The sequence below is a fragment of the Zootoca vivipara genome, chromosome 17, assembly GCF_963506605.1.
Source record: "Zootoca vivipara chromosome 17, rZooViv1.1, whole genome shotgun sequence".
Lineage (NCBI taxonomy): Eukaryota > Metazoa > Chordata > Lepidosauria > Squamata > Lacertidae > Zootoca > Zootoca vivipara.
This window is the reverse complement of record NC_083292.1, coordinates 4,906,552-4,923,002: the sequence shown is the minus strand read 5'-3', so window position 1 is coordinate 4,923,002 and position 16,451 is coordinate 4,906,552. Positions and strand designations below refer to the sequence as shown.

Below are 16,451 nucleotides of genomic sequence, written 5' to 3'. Positions count from 1 at the left end.
GGAAAAACGCTATAAATATGTCATAAATTAAATTGTTATGACAACAGAAAAAACCCTATGTAAAATCACGTAGAAAAGTTTTGTGCTCAACAGCGCCATCTGGTGTTACATGTAGTTGTGACTAATTGACTAATGAACTTCCTGTTCATGACTGCAATTGTATGGGAAGAGTGCCTTCAAGTGACCAGAGGGGTTAACCAACGGGGGAACACGGCGTGCACACACGTGTGAGAACTGGTGGTGGTGGGGAACAGGACATGTTCCCTTCATTCCGACCCTTTGGAATTGCCCATACCTTCCAATTAGGCCAAAAGCATCCATCAAATGCAGAATGAGAGTCTCTTCACAGATATAACTTGAGTGCATTAAATAGCCTCTAGCCCCTTTCATAACATGGCACATACTCATCGGCGCAGTACAGTCCATGCCGAATGGCAGCAATTCTCTAGAGGTTCAGACCACAGCATGTGCATGCACATGCTTCCCAACTGGAGGTGTTGGGGACTGCATCTGGGATGTTCTGCATGCTGCTCTACCCGCTGTACTCCAGCCTGCAACCAAACAGTTCAGTGGGGAAGCACATCCTTTGAAGAAAGAAGGTCCCATGGTCATTCTCTGCATTTGCAGTTTAAAATCAGGTATGTGGGGGGGGGAGGAAGTCCCCCAGGTTGAGTCTTTTCCTCTTAGACCACTTTCTCAGGCACAGAACATCTCCTGGAGCAGAGTGATCTCTGCAACACAACCACCTATGTATGTGCCAAACTAATTATATCAGGGGTCAGCCTTGATGGGATTCTAGTAAAACAAAAAACAATCAGCTGCAACTTCTGCCAGTCAGTTGTTGTTATTATTATTATTATTATTATTATTATTATTATTAGCATACCACCCTTCATCCGAAGAACAGGGGCCTCTGTGAACATTCTGAGCCTAGATGTTTGTCTGTGGTACTGGAACTGAACTGAGATCACAATCCACCTCCCAGTTCCTTTTCTTGGTTTTGGTGGGAAAAGTCATTTTGCTGTTGTTGTTTAAACCAGTGTTTCCCAACCTTGTGCCTCCAGCTGTTTTCGGACTACAATTCCCATCATTCCTGACCACTGGTCTTGCTAGCTAGGGATGATGGGAATTGTAGTCTCAAAACATCTGGAGGCACAAGGTTGGGAAACACTGGTTTAAACAACTGGGAGTCAAGATGCCTTTGGTGATCTACTTACTGCAAATCACCGAGAGATCTACAGGTAGATCCTCATCTACCTTCTGCCCATCCCTGTGCTAGAACATCAGGTAAGGGGGGAAAGCACAGCCCAGATCCATTGCCCTTTCCCTCGCTCCTCGCCTGCCTTTATAAAACATGCATCCGGGAAACAGCTCTCGTGCAACACTTGGAACGAAGGGGTTTTTAAATGGTTGCACAGCTGTGAAATTAAAATGCTTTGCTCCAGAGGCATCACGTGTTTAGCCTGCAGCTCCCAAGGCAACACAAGTCACCCGTCAATCAAGCAGACGTCAGCCTTCTCCAAAGACCCTTCAAGAGCCACAACCTGTTTTTAGCTGCTGAAGAACAACTGACATTTATCTGGCCAGTAGCAGGCTGCCAAGCAGAAGAGGCTGTTCTGTGAAACAGCATCCTCTTCTGTTTTCTTCCCGTTTTGAGAGCTGCAGTATTTTCTTTTTTTAAAAAAAAAAGTCAGTAAGTTGCAATTCAGACCCCCCCTTTAAACAAAAAACAAAAAAACAAACAAAGCCTGTATTTTAAAAATGGAACAAGAGGTCTGAAGAGCTGGCAAGCTTTTTTCCCCTTTCATTTTTGAAAACAGTTTGCAAAACAAGGCACAGCAGCCCACAATGCCATCCATTGGGTTTCTGCTACAGCAAACCTAAAAACTAGTTAATAGGTGCAATTAGCCAACTAAACCTAACACAGCAGATTGAATTTGAATTCATTATCTCATACCACCTGCACAGCAGCCTTCTAAGGTTGGGTAGTGATGTGAGCTTGGGGGGGTCCTATGCAAACTTGGGTTATATGCACAAAGAAATTGCACTGGAAATAGTTCAGTTTGCATAGGAAAACTTTCTGGTGCCCAGGAGCAGGAGTTGAGAACCTCAGGCTTGGGGGGGGGGAGAGAGAAGGGGGGGAGGCAAATGCAGCTCTCCATTTCTGCTCTCTGTTGAGCCTTTGGGATTCTCTCCCCCTCTCACTGGCTCTGCTCTGGGCCTTCTACCTGGCTGGTATGTTCTGAATGGGGATAATGTTTCTTTGTTTGCCTTGAGGGAGGGGGCCTCTGAAAAGGGTCTCACTCTGCCCATTTTTGCCTCTGGCCCCACAGACCACTGGCTCCCCATGTGTCCCTGGAAAGGTGCCCAGAAGGGAATGCCACCCTGCAGCTAAAAAAAATGCTCCCCTAGAGAGGGATCGAATTCCCCATTTTTTATTTTACCTGAATTTAGTAAACAAAGCTAAAACTCCGGGGCTGCCAGGCTCACCTGTTGTTGCATTTGCAGTCGGCAGGCATTCATTGCTGCTGATGAAATAAAGGAACATTTTCTGCAGAAAAATGAAGCCCTGGAAAAGTTTCCACCCGCATTACTGAAGGCAGGTCAATATTTTTATCCTCATACAGCAAATGGGGAGGTTGAAGCTACCAGTAACATAGAGCGTGGAGGAGAGTCCTGCCTAAATTAGTGCACTGACTTTGCAGCAAGGATGAGATTTGATTAGTTCATCCTCTTAGCGACGATGCCTTGCCAATTTGACTTTTGTGGGGCTAATTCCCTGGGGCTGCAGCCCAAATCTTACGCCTCTGCATTTCAGGGATGACAAACGAAAATCAAAACATATTTTAGCTCTAACTGCTCTTGTGTCCGAGATTTGTCCAGAATAGTTGCTGGCAATATGAATTTGCCCTGGTTTGGTCCATTATCCCCTTCCTAATCACACAAACGGACGCCAATGGTTTATACACCATCCACCTTAGCCAATGGTGCAAAACAGTAGATGTACTTTGTGCCCCCCCCTCAGCCCCACTTTTTGGAATTCTTTAGTCAGCAGAAGCTCCCATGAGACATAATATATGCTAAGACCCCAGTTCAAATTACACCAAAGTCAGCCTTCATCAACTGGTGCTCTTTAAATATTTTGGACTGCAACTGCCATGAACTGATTTGGTGGGCAGAGGCCAGCCTCTCTTATTCATCTTCTGCAGTGGGGGGGGGGAATCATACTGGGGAAATAAACAGCAAGTACTTTGAATGCTACAGGCACACTGGCAAGTCACAATAAGTCAAAGCTGCCTGCTTTTCATTGTTAACTGGGAACAAGCAATGGGCTGTTAGCTACAAACCCTTCCCCATTATGTTACCTGGAAGAGATTCTGACTCGCCACAGCCAAGTGGGCTGTACAAAGAAAGTTATGGAAAGAGAAGGTTTAAGTACAGACCTAAGTAATAACTGACCATTTCCAGTCTCATTAATATGCCCCATTTGCGGAATTCCCTCCGAGACAAAATGTTTGTTATGGTCTATTTTTTAGACAGCAAATGTAAACTGCTATACAACTCAGTTGCAGCAGCACGGGCTGAATTTTAGCAACATGCTTTGGTTTTACTTTGGTTTTGCTTCAGGGCTACTGGGGTGGAAATGTATAGGCTTTAAATAGGTAAAGGTAAAGGGGGCCCTGACCATCAGGTCCAGTTGTGTCCGACTCTGGGGTTGCGGCGCTCATCTCGCTCTATAGGCCGAGGGAGCCGGCGTTTGTCCACAGACAGCTTCCGGGTCATGTGGCCAGCATGACAAAGCTGCTTCTGGCGAACCAGAGCAGCGCACGGAAACGCGATTTACCTTCCCGCTGGAGCGGTCCCTATTTATCTACTTGCACTTTGATGTGCTTTCGAACTGCTAGGTGGGCAGGAGCTGGGACCGAGCAACGGGAGCTCACCCCGTTGCAGGGATTCGAACCGCTGACCCTTCTGATCAGCAAGCCCTAGACTCTGTGGTTTAACCCACAGCGCCACCTGGGTCCCTAGGCTTTAAATAAAGCGTTATAAATGCAGCAACTGTAGATGCAAGACCTCAAGGTTAGGGGAAGTTGGGCAACAATTTAACAGGATAACTGTCCATGTCACTCTGCCCATTTTCCAGAATTCACAAAGCACAACAGTTTAGAAAAGAAGGGTGTCATTGGCACAGTTAACTTGTCATCCTGGAGGCTTATTCACACCGCAGATAAGCTCTGCCCCTTGGCTGTTGGGGTAATAAAGGTGCAGCAGGCAAACACTTTTGTGCATTTACTTGCTCACTGACCTCACAGGGTGCAATGCCCCAAGGTTGGAAGATTACACAAACAGTCTTGGCTACTTTGGGTCCCAGATGTTGTTGGACGCCCCCCCCCCAGCTTAACCAACAGTTAGGGATGGTGGGAGATGCAGCCCAGCAACATCTGGGCACTTAGGCAGAATCTGCAACAATACAACTACAAATCAATCCACACCAGGACAACACAGTAACATTTACACAGAATTTATCCCTATCACTCAAAGCAGCTTCACTTGCAAAATGGTGCACTCTACACATTAGGAAACATGCAGCATAAGTTATGAATAATTATTACTATTATTAGCAAAGGAAACCTAGAAAGTTGCCTTATATAAAGTCAGACACTTGGTCCATCTAGTTCAGTCATGTTGGTACTGACTGGCAACAGCTCCCAGGGTTTCAGGCAGGAGGCACTTCCAGCCCTACGAACAGAACCAGATGCCAAGGAACTGAACCCAAGGCCTTCTACATGCAAAGCTACATGCATAGCGCAGGTACTCTGCCACAGAGCCCTTCCCCCAAAACACCCATTCTCACTGGGAAGGGTGGGGGCAGAGAAGTGGTCCACTTCTATCCCTTTGGGTAATGGTGTCTCTGCAGCTACACTCAAAACAATGTTGGCAAACAGTTCACTCCTACTAAGGGAGGAAAGTTCAAGGAGGTGCAAATCTTCCTCTCTTGTGGCATCATGAAGAACCAACGACATTCCGACATGCACACTTTCCTCCTGGGTTCTGCCTTTTGCTCACACTGAAGTGCAAATTGCACAACCCCCCCCCCCCCTGCACGTTTACTGAGAAGTCTAAGTAAGTTCGGTGGAATTTACTGCTGTGTAAGTGTGGATAGTTTTGCAAGGCGAGTGTCTGGAACTGGCCTAGATCAACAGACTAGGATGGAGAGTGGCTGGGTGTTCATATTCACATACAGTACCTAGTCCTGCCCTGTTGATTCCTGCCTGGGAGGGGCTGCAGCTTGGTGCCAGAGCATCAGCCGCACCCCCCAGTTCTCTCCGAGACATCTCCAGGCAGGGGAAGAAGCTGCCTAAGAGTGGCTGCTGTTCAGAGCAGGCAGTATGGAGCTCTGTGGACAAATGGCCCAATTATGCATCAGGGTGCCAACCTGAATAAAACATGGGGGGGGCGCAGGTAAGCCCTACTCTGCATCACAAGATCACAAGATGTGGCACACACACACACCATTTGAATGGGAATGTGCATCAACTGGGCGGGGGGCTTCCTCAAATATTTTTTTTTGGGGGGGGCATTTCAACCCCTTGGAGTTGGCTCCTATGTAGGAGTTGGCACCTACAGAAGTATAAGGCAGTTCCCTAAGCCCCACCGCAGTTAACTCGGGATTAGTCTAACAAGCATTTTCACAAATTCAAAGGTTGCTGAAGGGAAGCTGGGGCAACTGCAGGGGAACAAAACTCTTGGCCGGCCTTGCACGGTTTAATTCCCGGTTAACCGGCTGGAATAACGTTCCAACTTAATTGCCCTCCTCGCACAACACCGCAAGGTAGGCCGGGCGTTGTCCTCTCCAGCAGGGAAGAGGATGCCTGGGCAGAGAGACTAAGCAGTTTGTCGAAAGCACCTACTGCGCTCTCAGTTTAACTGCTTCCTCCGCCGGCACCACTGAAACGCTCTCGCGCGCGGGCCTGAGCCGAACTCGGACCAGAGCATTCACACGTTCGCGGAGCGGAAGGGGGCAGGAAGCGGTTCTCCGCCGGAGGGCGCCCCAAAAGGAGCTCTCCTCCAGGCAGGGGCAGGGAAAGAGGGCGGTCCAGGGCAGGTGGGGGAGAGCGCTCACCATGGCGAAGCCGGAGAGCAGCGCCGAGGTGCGGCTGGAGGCTTTGAGCTTGGCCCGGCTGAGGTAGAGCTTCCGCCAGGACAGCGCCTGCATGGAGTGCTCGTTGAGGCTCATGGGGAGCTCCGGCGGGGCGCGGCGCGGGCGGCACAGGAAGGCGCGCGGCGCGCAACACGGACCTCCAGCGGCTGCTCGGCCTCCTCCGGCTGCTGCTTCGCCCCGCTCGCCCTCGCCGCCGCAGGGCCCCCGCCGCGCGCGCCTCAGCAGCCCCCCATGGCGCCCGGCTCGGTGCGCCTCCGTCTGTCACTCCGCCTCGCTGCGACCCGGCCGCCTCTCCGCAGCGCCTCCCTCCGGGGCTGGGCCAAGACCGGATGCGGCACGCTGCTGCCAAGTTCCCCTCGCAGGCCCCTCCTGCACGGAGGGAGGGAACGAGAGAGCGAGCGAACGACCCGACTGCCCGCCAACCGGCCTGCTGGCGCCAGGGAACCTTTTACGCACCGGGATGCGCCCGGGCGCACGCGGGCCTTGGAGCGGGCCAGTGTCAGGCAGCGCCACCCAGGCAGGGCAGGAATGCCCCGTTCTGGGGGATTAGCGGCTGGCCCTCTGCAGCGAGCTGCGACTGTACAGGGAGGGAGGTTCCATTTAGCCGGCCTCCCCTGTTGGGTCGGGTCCAAGGAGTCCAGGGCTGAGGGACAGCGTGGCTCTCTCGAGGTCGTGGCGCTCTGAACTCCCATCAACCCCAGTCGCTGCACAGGAGTGATGGGAGTTGTAGTGAAGCGGCCTCCCTCGCGGAGCAGGTAGTAAAGACAACCTGGCGCCCTCCAAATGTGCTGGACTACGACTCTTATCGGCACCATCCAGCCAGCTAGTCAGGCTGGCAAACTAGCAAAGGCAAAGGCTGATCGAGAGCGTAACGGGCTCTCCCCGTGGCCAACCGAATACTGTACCCGCAAAGAAGGGCGCCCGCCTCCAGGAAGACCGATTCTCTTCACCGTGGCTCCCCGTCGGGTAAACTGCCTCTGAACATGGATGTTCCATTCAGGCAACATGGCTCACTGGCATTCAGCCAAGCTCTCCTCCATGAATTTGCCGCACCAATGCCCGATTAAGATTTCAAGGTGCAATTATGGTACAGTATTTCAGGACACGGCAAAGGGTTGTGTTCTTGTGCATGTGACATTTGGGGTGAGTGCATATCCTGGCCGCGGTGACATCCTAGAAAAAGCCCTGATGATTGATATGTGCCGTTTATTTTAGACTTAAAAGGGGGAGGAGAGCCACTACAGCATAGGAATCCGCGGGGAAAGCTTTTTTTCGTTGTTCAACGTTTCTCATTGCTTTTTACAGACCCTTACAAAATGAAAGAGAAGCCGGCATACAAATGGAGCTCTTTCACATTTCGTATAGTGGTCGGATTGTGAAGTAACGCTGGCTCAGAAAACCATGGATACGGCACGCACTGGAGATTTTAATGAGCTTCTACTTTCTTGCCCCCCGCTCAGCTGGTGGCCGGGGAGGGCAGGCCGACCCTTCATTCTCACCCTGTGGCAGAATGTGGAACAAGTTCAGCGGGAGCAAAAGCTGTTGGGACAGGTTTAATTGCCTGTCTGGACCTTCCAGCGACCATCCTTGGGGGCGGCTGCTCTGCGGAAGGCGGTGGCTCCACACCTGGCCAGTGATGCCGCCTGGGCAAGATCCTGGGCCAGTTTATTTGGGACCCCAATCAGCAGAATGACACTGCAGGGCTTGTGCATCACCATTTGAAGTGAAGTGACGCACACTGCAGCCTCAGGAGAGGTAATCCTGAAGTAATTAAGTCCAGAGTTCATACTGCATCACTGTCTTTAGGGCTGCAGCATTTCCAACAGAATCCTATGCACATTTACTGAGAAGCAAATTCCATTGTGGGCACAACTGAACTCCTTAAAATGTGTCCCTACTTAAGCAGGGAGGGTTTTTTTTTAAGCTTTAAAACACTACCAGTAGCAAGCATTTTCTCAAAAGAGGCCTTGGGGTGGGTGGGGGGGAAGGTTTGCCACATCAAAGGACCCTCTTCTAAGAAAGATACTAACAACATATGTGCATTCAGTGTTTTTTTTTCAAAAAAAATGTTTAGGGGTACTCTCATTTTGACACAAGAAAATTTCCATTTTATAGTTCAAATCGGGAAAAATACAGTAAATAGACAAAAGTACAAAGATTCACAAAATGTTTAGGGGTACTCTCATTTTGACACAAGAAAATTACCGTTTTATAAAAAAATTCCTTAAGTAGCACCTTAAAGACCAACTAAGTTTTTATTATAGTATGAGCTTTCGTGTGCATGCACACTTCTTCAGATACGTATCTGAAGAATACCATAATAAAAACTTAGTTGGTCTTTAAGGTGCTACTGAAGGAATTTTTTTTTATTTTGCTTCGACTCAGACAAACACGGCTACCTACCGTTTTATAGTTCAAATCGGGGGGAAATAAATACAGTAAATGGACAAAAGTACAAAGATTCACAAAATGTTTAGGGGTACGTGTACCCCCAGGGGGGAAAAACCACTGTGCATTTATCTAAAAACTAAAGTATGCTTGCATCTTGTTTTGGAAACAATTGTTTTTACAAACATTGCAAAAACAGTACAGATTAATTTGTTTGACTGAAACCCACATGCTTAATCAACTAAGATTTCTTTAATGGGCTACAGTCTTAATATTCATGTTGTAACATTCTGGGGATGTTTTCATCCATTATGACAGGGGCAGCCTGTCTTGTTTTGCCGCCTGAGGTGAAACAAGAAGGTGCCGCCCTGTGCAGGCATTGCACACTGCCCCTGCCAAACCCTTGCTTGGCCAAAGCCTTGCTCGCTGGGATGGCGGTTTCTGCTGCTGGGAAGGGATGAGGCCTGAGAGATTGCGCAAGGCCTCTGGGAGATCTTGCAGGGCTCTCATGAGATCTTGCTGGAAGCAGCCACTGCAGCGTCTGGAGGGGGGGGGCAGTGGAGAGTATGTGTGCCCATGGAGGTACCCCTTAGGTTATTTATTATTTATTAAATTTGTATACTGCCCTTCACCCGCATATCTTGGGGTGGTTCACAGCATAAAAACACAAGATAAAAACACAAAATACATAAGAACAAAAACAAAACAAATAACCCCCGTTTCCCCCTCCCCAACATTTAAAAGGGAATAGGATGTTATTCAGCCAAAAGCCTGTTGAAGCGGAATGTTTTTGCCTGGTGCCTAAAGGTGTATAAGGAAGGCGCTAACTGAACTTTCCTGGGGAGAGCGTTCCACAAACTGGAATCCTCTGCAGAAAAGGGCTGCTTTCTGTTGCCACCCTCTGTACCTCTTGTGCGGGAGGCACACAAAGGGCCTCAGGTTATGATGGCAAGGTCCGGGTAGATTCATATGAGGTGTTGCAGTCCTGAGCCATTTAAGGCTTTATAGGTCCAAACCAGCACTTTGAATTGGGCCCAGAAACTAATCGGCAGCCAGTGCAGCCGGGCCAGGATTGGTGTCATACGTTTCTAAACCATCTTCAGAGGCCGCCCTATGCATAATGTGTTGCAGTAATCCTTGAGATTACCAGAGCATAGAAAGAAATTAGGCTATCCCTGTCCAGATAAGGGTGTATCTGGGCCACCAGCCCAAGATGATGGAAGGCACTTTACGCCACTGAGGCCACCTGAGCCTCAAGCGACAGCAAAGGATCCAGAAGTACCAGAAGTACCACCAAGCTATTGTGTTTCTCCGAAAATAAGACGCCATCTTATATTTATTTTTCCTAAAACAAAACAAAACACTATGGCTTATTTTCAGGGGATGTCTCCCCCCCCCACCTATTAAGTATGGTACAGTTTAACCTACAAGGTTAAACTGCCTATCAGTATGGCTTATTTTCCGGGTATGGCTTATATTTCTTGAATGCTTAAAAATCCTGCTATGTCTTATTTTATGGCTACGTCTTATTTTCAGAGAAACAGGGTACATACCTGCTCCTTCAGAGGGACAGCAGGCAACCATACAGGCTAGGCCAGGGAACTGCCCATTAACAGTGCCTCAGTTTTACCTGGCTGCGTCAGTCTTCCTCAAGGACAGGCTGGCCCTGAATTATGATATCTTTAATTCTCACCTCTTGGTTTATCCTCCAGTTCATCTCTGTGATTACACTCTTGTGAGATATGCTCTTGTATTATGCAAAGTGGAGAAACGGCTCTCCATTCATGGTCAAGAATCTGAGTTTTGCCCTTCCGGAAGGTGGAGGCAAACCTCAGCCTTTGCCTGACAGTATGTGTGAGAGAACTGAGGGGGAAGCGGGTACAACGCTTGCTAGGAAACACGTGCATTGATAAGAAAACAACATAGGCCTCTTATTTCAGAAATGCTGTCTTTACGCAGAGGCAAATCCATGTACATAGATATGATCAGCAGACTCAAAACTCAGATGAGAATTTAATTGTAGCCAACAGGTACTAATAAATCAATGGGTGTGGCAGGTGTTTCCTTAGAAGATTAAAATATTAAACAGTTTAAAAATAAATATACCTCCAAGTGGTATGTCACACACAGACACACAATCACTCAATTTAATTAAAAACACAACCCAAGAAAAATAAAACAAAAGCATAATAACATGTAAAACATTAAAAACAAAACTTCAAGCACACAAATGGGATTTAAGCACACAAAACAGTGATTTTATGGCAGAGGTGAGGGCATTCTATGGTATAGGAGCAGCAGCAGAAAATGCCTGTTTTGGGGGCCCTGCCCTGCAGCTAGAATTTCCCCAAATGACCTAAGTGATCTTACAAGCCAGTGCAAGGGGCAGGTGGTCATCCAGGTAACCCAGTTCCTAGTTGTTCAGAGCTTTTTATACATTTATTGGACATGGCTGCTCATCATCTGCATTATCTAGCCCTGTTATTTGCAAAGGTAACACTGTTTTTTATCTTTTGTTAAACAACACATTTCTCCCCGTCCTCAAACAAGGTATATGAGGAGTGCTGTGACGCACGTGTATCATTATCCCAAAATTTAAAATGAAATCATGCCTTTTTCTTTAGAACTACTCATTTATTCACAAGCAAATTCATGCAGATTAACTGGCTACCATCCGGGAGTCCCACTGAACTGTGACATCTATCTATGTTACAGTGACTAACAAAACAGCTCATAAAGTGTTAACATGTATTGCTTCTTATTTTTATTTGTTTATTAATAAACCAAATAAACCAAATATCAAGAACATAAAGAAACACTGTTGAAAGCATCATAAGGTTGGACATTATCTGTGAACTTGTTCCAAAACATTGCAAAAAATACCTATTTTCCCATAAACCTGAGACTGGTTTATATGTACCCTGATCATGGTCAGTATAGACCAAATCTCAAACAATTCAGATATAGTAGGATATACGCTTCCCTCCCATTTTTAGCTAGTATAATAATAATAACAACCACCACCACCTTGCTTCCATCAAGGTTGAACACTATTTATTGATCATTTTCCAGAATAATATATTTTAGATATCCAAGCAAAAATTCTTAAGGTTCCAAGGGGATATGATATCCTAACATATAAAAAGATATAAGCCCGAACAGATTTCCAGAATAGTTCTATTTGAGAATTCCAAACAATATGTATGTGATTTGCTTTATTTAATCAAAATCTCCAACATTTGTCCAATCATAATTTATACATTAAATTCAATTTATAAGACATTAAATACCATTGATAAAGGGTTTTAAAATAGTTCTTTAGGTCTGCTGAAATTTTATGAAAATGGAAGTTTGCAACACATTTCATGCCATCATCTCAGTAGTCCTTACAACAACCCTGCAAAGAAGGCTACCATCACCACCTTCATTCCTTTGCCATGTTGCAAACAGGAGGGCCACAGTTGAGAGCAGATTACCTGAGATCACCTGGCAGAGGTGAGATGTCAAGAACTTCTTGGTTTCCAGCTCAGGCTCTGCCTGCACACAGACGCTCTTCCTTTCCAGGGGGGCATTTACCGGGGGGAGGGGAAGGAATCAGTCCTTTCCTCCAAACTGACACGAGATGATCCGTAGAAGACAGAACTTGTCCTATGGACCCCTAAGAGCACATTGTGCCTCTGACAATATGGATCTGAGGCTTCCCTGGAAAACAATAGATTCAGTTTGGGAGGTAGGATCTCTCTCACACCCCAATACCCCCCCCCACACACCAGGCTGTCTGGTGCCCGGGGATTCCAGGATGCAGCGCCTGTTAAAAAGAGAGCGCAAAAAACCTCTTTGCAGATCGCCAGCTCTCTCGTTCACTCGGCCCAGGAAGAGATAAGAAATGTAGGAGACTCCCCCCGGCCCTGCAGCTTCCACTTCCTGGAGGCTTCTGGGTCTCTCTGCCAGCCCGGCTATCAGCCCCTCAACACTCCCCAATCCGCACTCCTTGGACTCTCTCTCCGCCCTCCCCAAGTCAGATGCTGCCAGGGACCCACCTCTCCAGGACCCTTGCAGAGCACAGGCCTTGCCCCTTTCTCCAACCCCCTCCGCGGCTCCTCTCATCTCCCCCCCACCCCAGCCGTACACTCACGTGTACGTCCCCATGCACACGCGCAGCCTGCAGCGCCTGCGTGCTTGAGCGCACTCGTGACCCGCCATCGTCCTTCGCCAACATGCGCGCCTGGAAGAACCGGCCGCGGTCCTGCGCGGAGGGCGCCCCAAGCGCGGCTCTCCCGCGCCGCTGCCGCCTCCCCCGCCCCAGTGTTTACGTTCCGGGGGCTGCCATGACGCCTGCGCGCGCCCTCCCCCTTCCTGCCCGCCCCTCTCTCCCTCCCTCCATCCCTCCCTCCTTCCCAGTATTCTCAATGCTGGGAAATGATTGTTGAAGGACTTTTTGCATAAGAAATACACACAACAAAAAGCACAACAACAACCCAAAAGCCCCCCCCCTCACCGTCGACCGCCTCGCCTGCGCAGCTCCAGCACTTCCTCTGCCCCCCCACCCCACCCCGCAGCTAAAACACACCCACCCACCCCAGAAGTGCAGATTGCAAAATTTGCAAAAGGGGGAGGGAGAGGGGAAAAACTTTGCAGAGACCCGGATGGCCTTTTAGGAGGGGTGGGGGCTGGCTGCGGGTTTGTTTCTAGAGGCACTCGGAGGTGGGGGGATCCCCCCCTCCCAAGGTTTCCCCCTTCTCTTTCGTTTTCCAAACCTTGTGTGTGTTTTGGGCCAACCCCCCCGGCAGGAAGAGCTCGGGCCGAACCTTTTCAGCAGGACCCAAAGGAGGAACTGTTGACAATTAAGAGATGAAACTCTTCAAAAGATGGAGGCAGAGAAAGACTCTGGAAGAAGATTGGTGTGTAGTGATATGTTATTATTATTATTATTATTATTGTGGTGGTGGTGGTTTGGGGAGTAGGTTGGGTTGGGGGGCGGAAGGGGGGTTGTTTTCAAGCGATTTTGCGGAGATGGTTTGTACGTGGAGAGCGAGAGGCTGTTTGCAGGGCGGAGGGGAGCTGCTGGCGTATGTGTGTGTTTGGGGCTTTAAACCCCGGGCATTGTTACTGTGTGTTTTTTAAAGTGCTTTGCAGGAAAACGGCGGCGCCTCTCACGTGTGATGGGGGGCACAACTGCTGCATTGCATCTCCCCCCCTTCCTCCTGCGACCCCTCGATCATGCGAGCAAAGGAGCCCAGGAAGATCCGCTTGCAAGTTTGGCTCAAACACGCTTTGGGGGTTGTTGCTGCCCCCGTAGCCGAGCCAGCGTGTTTGTTGCTGTGTGTGCCTCTCTTTAAAAATGGGGGGGGAGAGATTTAACTCCTTCGTGGCCCCCTTTCCCCCAAACATTGACTGAAAACACTCCCGCCCCTCACCCCCCTCTCAGCGTTGTTTTGTTTTGTTTTAATGCACTGAATGCCACGCTAGGTCTAGAAGAAATGGGGGGTGTAGTGGGTTGTGTTTTTGTTTTGTTTTTTTGCAAAAGTGAGGGGGGGCCCTCTAGCCCATAAATCCCATGTTACATAATGCGATGTGTTTTTTAAGAGGCTGGCTTCCGGTGTGACTAGGGAAACAGTTGGATTATGTAAATGTGTGCGCGGGCTTGCTTGTTTTGCGTTTCTTCCTGCGAAAGAGTTGCTGGTTTTTCGTTTCCAACGTACGGGCATGAAAACCCCGCCATCGTGGGAGGAACGGGCTCCCTAATAAACTCACCCCCACATGGCTGGTTTTCCTTGTTGCTCGTTTGAATGTACAGTTTGCTTCTGCGCTCCCCGCTTGCATTGCCGGATTTGCCCACCTGGCCCTTAATGACCTGACGTCTCAGCCCAGTCCTGGCGACGGGGAGAGTCAGCAGGGCTTCATGCTGGACTATCGACTTGCAGTACAACATTCACGACTGAGTACCGTTCACACAACACACGCACACGCGTGCCCTGTTAATTTAGGGTTAGGAATCCTCAAACGGGGTTGAGGGGTAGACCGCACTCCAGTTGCAGAATACATTTTGCTTGCATTTTGAAAACTAGGCTGAGAAAACGGGCTGTTCCCGTCCGCATGAGAAATGCGCTGCAAAAGCCATCTTCTGACTTGCGAGCTGCAAAGCCCTCTGGGCCCGTCCTTTCCCCTCCACGCTGACTTGCGCGTATGACCTTATTCTTGCATATTTATTTTCGTGTGTACGTGTGGCTCTTTTTCTGCAACGACCGAACTTGTATGTTTCGCTCACGGCCGCCCTTCAAACGAAGCGCTACCTATACACGTTTTGCACGTGTATGCATCGACGCACACGTGTATGTGTTGTGTTCTCACCACCACCACCTTCCCCGTCCTGCAGCGATCGATCGGCAGGAGGCTGTACGACGAGGACGAGGACCTCTCCGACGTGGAGGAGATCGTCAGCATCCGCGGCTTCAACCTGGAGGAGAAACTAAGGAGCAAAATGTACCGCGGAGACTTTGTGCGACCCATGGAGGGGAAAGGTAAACCGTGGCGCGGGGAACAACGCGGGGCCTTTCCAAGGACTGGGCCCGAGCGCCGGCTTTGGAGACCTTTGCGCGCGCGCGTGCGCGTCGGGGGGGCGGGGAAGGGGTTTCCCTACCTGCCTGGCGGAAACCCCCGACGGCTTCTTTGCCCACGTGCAAATTGCCTGGTGAAGTTCGTATTTCCCGCCAGCATCCCCTATTCTAGGGGATCCGGTGACGAGGAGCAAGAGGGGAGGAGGAGAGCGGGCTTGGAGAAGAGGCAATGGCTGGGTGACTCACACCAGGGGAGCCTGGCCGGGAAGCGAACCTTTTGCAGACGTGCGCTTCGTCTGGCGCGCGTTTCTTGACATTCCGATTGCAGTTTGGCAATGCAGTACATGGAAATAAATAGAGAGAGATTTTTTTAAAGGAAGTGAAATGATTTTGCACACCCGATTTCTACCCCAGCCGCAGCCTCCCCGCCCGGATGTGTCCACAGCGGATGGCGGAGTTGACCTGGCCTGGCTTGACGCCCGTGTTGCAGTAGAAGCAGCAAGGCTCCTGCAGTCACAGGCACAAGGCACCCAACATCCCTCCTGCCTGTCGGGGGACCCTTGGGCCTCCCAGGTGCAAGTTCCTCTTTAATTCGGAGGTCTTGTGCAGAGCTGAGCATGCTTCCTGAAGCCTTTGGAACGGGTTTGGAGGATGCTACTAGCAACTGTAGTTTCTTGCGTCTTAAATCTGGAGTATGGGTGGTCCTTCCACAGTGCTGACACCCCCCCTCCCCCCCAGTAGGCTGCAGGATTAGCCCTGGTGTTTAGGCTTGGGGAACCAGTTTGGGTTAAGTGTAATACAAGCAATTTACCATCCAGTTCTTAGTTCTTTATATAATTCTTTGCCACTCTCCCAAGCAATCCACTTGTATGTCTTCCTTTGTGAATATTGTCCTCTTTTCATGGAATGGCTCCTACAATGTAAGGCCCATTTAACTCAGTTATTATAATATGTAAATACATACATGTAAAAAACAAATTACAGTGTTTTTCAGTGGATTTTTTTCCCCGTTTCATAAGTTCATCGTTGAATGGGTGCCAATTCCAAATACCCCACTTTTCCATTTTAGAATATTCAACAATAAATAGAAATCACACACAAATCCAGTATAGTTTTCTGTGACTTTCCTCCCTGCTCTTCTGCGGTTTCTTATTTTTCTATCAAATTCTTACTGCATACCTTAATTTATCATTTTTATCAATTTAACCTTTTTAATTCCCTTAGTATCTTTACTGCTCTTGTTTATATCATTCCTGCTAATGTTTACAGTTTGTTTTCATATATTCAATAAATTTACCCAATTTTGCTACAAAGAGTTTATCATCCTGTTCTCTTAATCTTCT

At 48.8% G+C, this 16,451-nt stretch overlaps 2 protein-coding genes across 5 annotated transcripts in view; one reads left to right on the top strand and one right to left on the bottom strand.

Moving 5' to 3' along the window:
* LOC118075638 (calcium release-activated calcium channel protein 1) overlaps nt 1–12,817 on the bottom strand; it is a 30,996-nt gene extending 18,179 nt beyond the window's left edge. Inside the window, exons 1-2 of one of the 3 annotated variants that reach the window (XM_060269262.1) lie at nt 12,687–12,817; nt 12,028–12,253 (exon numbers count right to left, since the gene is read on the bottom strand). Coding sequence is in view for 1 of the 3 variants with exons in the window: in XM_035097730.2 (XP_034953621.1) it covers nt 6,125–6,238 (114 nt within the window). In the remaining 2 variants the exon portion in view is untranslated. Of the gene's footprint in view, nt 1–6,124; nt 6,411–12,027; nt 12,254–12,686 lie in introns of those variants that run through there. The other 2 variants (XM_035097730.2, XM_060269263.1) reach the window with 2 other exon arrangements.
* A 312-nt stretch (nt 12,818–13,129) lies between these two features.
* KDM2B (lysine demethylase 2B) overlaps nt 13,130–16,451 on the top strand; it is a 91,204-nt gene continuing 87,882 nt past the window's right edge. Inside the window, exons 1-2 of one of the 2 annotated variants that reach the window (XM_060269258.1) lie at nt 13,130–13,452; nt 14,928–15,072. In XM_060269258.1, the coding sequence (XP_060125241.1) occupies nt 13,420–13,452; nt 14,928–15,072 (178 nt within the window). In that variant the 5' untranslated portion in view covers nt 13,130–13,419. Of the gene's footprint in view, nt 13,453–14,927; nt 15,073–16,451 lie in introns of those variants that run through there. The other variant, XM_060269259.1, reaches the window with a different exon arrangement.